General features: G+C 36.1%; 1 protein-coding gene and 1 long non-coding RNA gene across 2 annotated transcripts in view; one reads left to right on the top strand and one right to left on the bottom strand.

Annotated features, from left to right (window-relative positions):
- The window catches only part of LOC107655462 (huntingtin-interacting protein 1-related protein-like), a 23469-nt gene that overhangs the window by 9038 nt on the left and 8755 nt on the right, over window positions 1-5676 (top strand). Inside the window, exons 13-20 of the mRNA XM_016442981.1 lie at window positions 1353-1425; window positions 1510-1693; window positions 2242-2330; window positions 2617-2733; window positions 3859-3960; window positions 4071-4265; window positions 4395-4505; window positions 5244-5438. Coding sequence (XP_016298467.1) covers window positions 1353-1425; window positions 1510-1693; window positions 2242-2330; window positions 2617-2733; window positions 3859-3960; window positions 4071-4265; window positions 4395-4505; window positions 5244-5438 — 1066 coding nt within the window. The remainder of the gene's footprint in view (window positions 1-1352; window positions 1426-1509; window positions 1694-2241; window positions 2331-2616; window positions 2734-3858; window positions 3961-4070; window positions 4266-4394; window positions 4506-5243; window positions 5439-5676) is intronic.
- The window catches only part of LOC107655737 (uncharacterized), a 23116-nt gene that overhangs the window by 13317 nt on the left and 4123 nt on the right, over window positions 1-5676 (bottom strand). Inside the window, exon 2 of the long non-coding RNA XR_001630488.1 lies at window positions 4277-4279. This is a non-coding gene — a long non-coding RNA (uncharacterized LOC107655737). The remainder of the gene's footprint in view (window positions 1-4276; window positions 4280-5676) is intronic.

Here is a 5676-nt window from a genome sequence, read left to right as displayed (position 1 = left end):
TATATATATATATGACACAAGATAGTTATAGAAGTTCACAGAACTGATTCTGAAACTGACTTCACTGAAAAAACTGTTTCATCTGAGCATGTGGCACTTTAAGCATTATCGTATCGCATATCGAATATCGCACTATTTAATGTGTTATCGCATATCGCATTTTTCTTCAATATTGCACAGCCCTAATAAATATTATAGTTTCTTGGAATGAATGAGAATTTATTCATATATCTTCAGTTTTTACTTTAATTGTAGTTAAATCGTTAGTAATTTTTTTTTTTTTTATTGCTATCATTTTTTTTAAATGTCTATATAGTTTCTATTAATTTGTATATATTATTTTATTTAGATTATTTGTTATTTTTTATTTTAGTAATTAAACTTAAATTAAACAAAAATGAGCAATGATGTCTTGGCAGTTAGCACATAAGTAAATCAAAATTAAGATAAAGCCATACAATAAAAATGAGTCTTAAGAATGAACTTAAAAGAGGATACAGTAGGAGCCTGCCTAATATCCCCAGGCAGGGAGTTCCATAGCTTAGGCGCACAAAAGCGCAGTCACCTTTGGTAACAAGTCGAGATTTTGGAACCTTTAATAGGGCCCTACTGGAGGATCTCAAGCAGCGATCAGGCTCATAAGGAATTAATAAATCAGAAATATAGGCAGGAGCCTGACACTTCAAGGCCTTACAAACAAGCAACAAAATCTTAAAATCAATTCTAAGACTCACAGGCAACCAGTGAAGAGCAGCAAGAATCGGTGTAATGTGCTGCAATCTTTGGAGATTTCTCTTGCTAATACAAAGGCTGAGCTAAGATCAAGAAGGATTAAAATGGAGTACAAGCCAGCATCGGCTGCAAGCAGTAGGTCATTAGCAACCTTAACCAGAGCAGTTTCAGTGCTATGTTGGGAAAATAAGTTTATTTTATTTTATTTTCTTTTCTTTCAAGTAACAATTTTTTTGCTTTAAAATTTTTACTTTACAATTTACAATTTTACTTTTTTTTAAATTTGCTTTAGTTTTAGTTAATGATAATAACCCTGATGTAGACATGACTTATTTGTGTAAAAGGGAGTTTTAAGAGAAAAAAAATCTAAAACAAAGCTAGAAGTCAATCAAATGTTTGGTTGCACTTTTCACTGAAATTACGTTTCTTATGATCGTTAAAACCTTTTAATCTGATGTTTAAAATAGTTTTGTACACAAAGATAAGTTGTTATTTCATAGTTTTGATGACCTTACTATTATTCTAAATTGTGGATAATAGTGACATAATTAAAGAACAAATTGGTGTCCAAATGTTTGAAACTTCTTTTCATTTTATCTATAATATTAACTCTCACACAGAGAGACCGAGGCTGATACTCTGAGGAAGGAACTTGAGGTGGTGAAACCAGAGCTGGAGCTCATAAAAGTGGAGGTTAGACTTTTGTCTTTATTTACATCTGTCTTGAGAAGCGTTTTCTTCTCCTGTGATTGATTCCCATCATCCGTGTGTCTGCAGGCCCAGCGTGCCGTGGTCCAGCTCAAATCTCAGGTCAATATACTGGAATCTGAGCTTGAGGACCAGCGGACGCACAAACAGATGGCGCTGGTGGAGAACGAACGTCTGCGCATGGAGGTGGAGAGCCTCAGAGCACAGACCGCAGTCGCTGCCAGCATACAGGCCACGGTCGAGGACGCGGGCAGTGAGTGACCTCTGACCCCAGACTCAGATACACAACATATATGCTACTGTTTGTTTGTTTGTTTGGAAGAAATTAATATTTTATTCAGCAAGGATGTAGTAGATTGATCAAAAGTGAAAGACAATAATGCCACAAAATATTTTTATTTTAAATAAATGCTGTGCTTTTCAAGAATCCTGAACAAAAATATATAATGGTTTCCAGCACAACTGTTTTCAACTCTGATAATCATAAGAAATGTTTCTTAAATAGCAGATCAGCATATTAGAATGATTTCTGAAGGATCATGTGACACTGAAGACTGGAGTAATGATGCTGAAAATTCAGCTTTGCATCACAGGAATAAATTACATTTTAAAATATATTTGAAAAGAAACCAGTTACTTTGAATCAAGATAATATTTCATAATATGACTGTATTTTTGATCAAATAAATGCAGCCTTGGTGAGCATAAGAGTCTTCATTTGAAAACATTTTTAAAAAATCTCCTTTTTCAAACTTTTGAATGGTAGTATGAATGAAAATCTCTTGTTCTCATGTTTTCTAGGCAGAGCTCAGACTGCTCAGATACATTTCACTCGACTCAAAGAGAAACACGCTGAGCTGGTTAGCAAACATGCTGATCTCATGCGGAAGGTAAAGACAATTTTGTGCTGCTTTCCTCACATATTATTAATAAACAGTGCCTGTAACTTTGTCACTCACAGCATCAATTACACGATATGTGATCCTCCAGTACAATTATACTTTGACACATTGTGATTGTCTTCCTCAAATTTCTGTTATGGCCTAATGTGAGGAATATTCCCAAAATATGTTGCCACAAGGAGTTCTGCAGAAAAAAGTATCTAAACTTAAGATGGTGAAATGTCTTTGCCATATGGTTATTGTCATTGTTAATGGTCATGATTTTCTGTGTCAGAATACAGAGATGGTGAAGCAGCTCAGCAGCACTCAGCAGGTGCAGGAGGAGCTGTTCACATACAAACAGCAGATGGCAGTAGAGGTGGAACAACAGAAACAGGACAACAGTTCTACGGTCACACTCCACTCATTTATGTTTACATACCTGTCAACCCTCCCGTTTTTCCTGGGATTCTCCCGTATTTTACCAGTATATCCCGCTATCATCCCATTTAAATATTTTCCCGTATTTCTCCCGTTTTTTTAATCTTTCTATAAAAAAACAAAAAATCACACTGGGCGTATTTTATATGTTTGCTACATTCGCTTCCGGTAAAACTCCCGTAATTTGTATGGGCCAAACCTCATTATATGAATAATCACGTCAACAAATTCCAAGGTTGTCCAGTTGCCAGATCTTGTATGAAACGCATCTTTCTCACACGATCGACGCATACAAATTTCAACCCATTTGTCCCCTCAACTTGGCAACCTACAGCCCAGTGATGCTATTGATATGGGCGCAGGTAGTACCGTGGAAAGGAAACAATGATCACTGGTAGAAATGGGAGGAGAAGACTCAGGTGGTGCTCCAGTAAAAAATGTATATGTACATGTATAATGAGATATAGCTTACACTTCAAAAGGCTATTTAATTGATTAAATATGAGCACTGCAAGTTTCAAAGTCAGGTGCTGCGCTGCTTTGTTTGCTGCTTTGTTTACTGCGGTTATGGGGAAAACGGCTATATTCCTGGCGAAAAGCGCCACCTGCTGGCAGATAATGAATTAGCATTTTTCAATAAGCCCTTCTGCTCTTTGTTTAGACCAAAGCCAAAAAGACCCTTATTTTTACGCAGAAAACATGCAGTTGTAAATGTGAACTGGTGGATCGACAAGAAGATAATGAATTATAAAACTCTAAAGAATATAGCCTACACTAAGATATATTTATGTTACTAAATGAATATAATTGTTTGATAATAATTGTTTAAATTAATATAAAAATAAAATAATATATTATAATATAAAATTGTTACTTTTGACAATTTTGACAAAAATCTTACTCACTCCAAACTTTTGAATGGTAGTGAATGTACTCATAATTACTCAAAAACAACAGAAATTGTACATTATCCATTGACAATCAGGTTAGATGATTGAATTGAAACTAGTGCAGATAATCTCAAAAATATCTGCTGATTTATTGGCCTGGCTGAAATATCCACCTGTCATTAACTGAACTGAACTGTAATTTTCAGCTGGAGGCACAGAGAGCAGAAATTGAACGTTTGAAGCAAGAGCTAGCGACCGAGAGGTCTGAAATGTTCCAAGTCCATAATACTTTGCAGAGCAAGGAGAAGGTAGGATCTCTATCAATGTGCATAAATGACTCCAGATTTCTAGATTAGCAACTGAATGCATTAAAACTGGTAAATACTGTAATGTGTCTCTGATCTGTGTGTGTGTTTAGGCCGGAGACGAGTTGAGCAGTGTGCTGGTGGGTCTTCAGGCAGAAAAAGAAACCCTACTTCGTACAGTGAAAGATCAGGAAGCTGAGATCGCTAGCCTGCGTCAGGCCGCCCAACTCCACCAGACCACCCTACAGCAGGAGAGAGACCGACATCAGAGAGAGATGACAGCGCTGCAGAACCAGCTGCAGGAAAAAGTCAGTGCAACGTCCTAATCCTTCCTAATGCCAATTAATATGAACTTACATGCAGGTTTTTGCTGTCATAATTTTAAACAAAACAGCATGAGGTCTGAATGAGTGTGTTTGCTGTTTATTTGTGGTCAGTTGTGTCGGGAACAGGAGCTGCAGCTGGAGATGGAGAAACTGAGACGTGAGCTGGAGGAGAAGCGAGCGGAGCTGCTGCGTGCTCAAAGTGCTCTGAACAGTAAAGAAACCGTGAGTACTTCCTCCTCAGTAGACCCTCTGTTACAAACATATGCAAGCTGTTTACATTTGTGCAACAATGACTTTTTATTTACACAAGCATGCAGACACTAATTGAACATGTTAGTGGGTGACCAATATGATTTTTACAAAATCAAATGCTGATACAATATTTAGAGAGCGAGCTGACTGATTGCTTATACAGTACTGAAATATAATATAATATAATATAATATACCTAGTGCTGTCAAACAATTAATCTCGATTAATCGCATCCAAAATAAAGTATATATTTAAGAAAAATATGTTGTTTATATATTATATTTATATATAATATAAAATATAAGAATATAAATATATATACATGTAAATATTTTCAAAATATATACTGTTATGTGTGTTTATTTATATATTCATAATAAATATACACAGTACACATACACATGGATGCGATTAATAGTTTGACAGCACTAAATATAACATAATACTTGTCAAAAGCATAATTTATTCCTGTAATGGAAGGCTGAGTTTTCAGCATCATTACTCCAATCTTCAGTGTCACATGATCATTTTTTTTGGTCAAATTTTGACACATAACACAGCCTGGCAATTATATACTAAGAACAAAGGATGTGGAACAAAGGATCTCTTTGTCAAGACCTGCTTATGTTTGTCAGTTCACCTACGGTGTCTGGATCAGCACTACACCTTCAAAACTGTACATTCTTTGTGTTTGTATGTGTGTTTTAGACAGGAGACCAGCTGAGCAGTGTGTTAGTGGGTCTGCAGGCGGAGAAGGAGGTTCTTCTACGTTCAGTGAAAGAACAGGAGGCTGAGATCACTAACCTGCGTCAGACCACCCAACTCCACCAGGCCACACTTCTGCAGGAGAGAGACAGGAGTCAGAGAGAGCTGGCAGTGCTGCAGAGCCAAATGCAGGCCAAGGTCAGAAAAGTTAGGGATTGTGGGCAAGATTTCTTCAAAAAATATTCATGCATACATAGTTTGAAAATTCTTCAATAGTATAAGTACACTTTTTAAAGGACTATGATTTGGGACGCTGATAGCTGACACAATACTGAAATATGATAATACCAAACAATAATAGCAAATATTAATATCATATTTTTGTTAATGTAATATTAGCAGTGTTGGGGAGTAACTAGTTACATGTAATGGAATT

This window comes from Sinocyclocheilus anshuiensis, unplaced genomic scaffold (genome assembly GCF_001515605.1).
Source record: "Sinocyclocheilus anshuiensis isolate Anshui unplaced genomic scaffold, SAMN03320099.WGS_v1.1 scaffold269, whole genome shotgun sequence".
Lineage (NCBI taxonomy): Eukaryota > Metazoa > Chordata > Actinopteri > Cypriniformes > Cyprinidae > Sinocyclocheilus > Sinocyclocheilus anshuiensis.
This window is presented reverse-complemented; position numbering and strand designations above follow the sequence as displayed.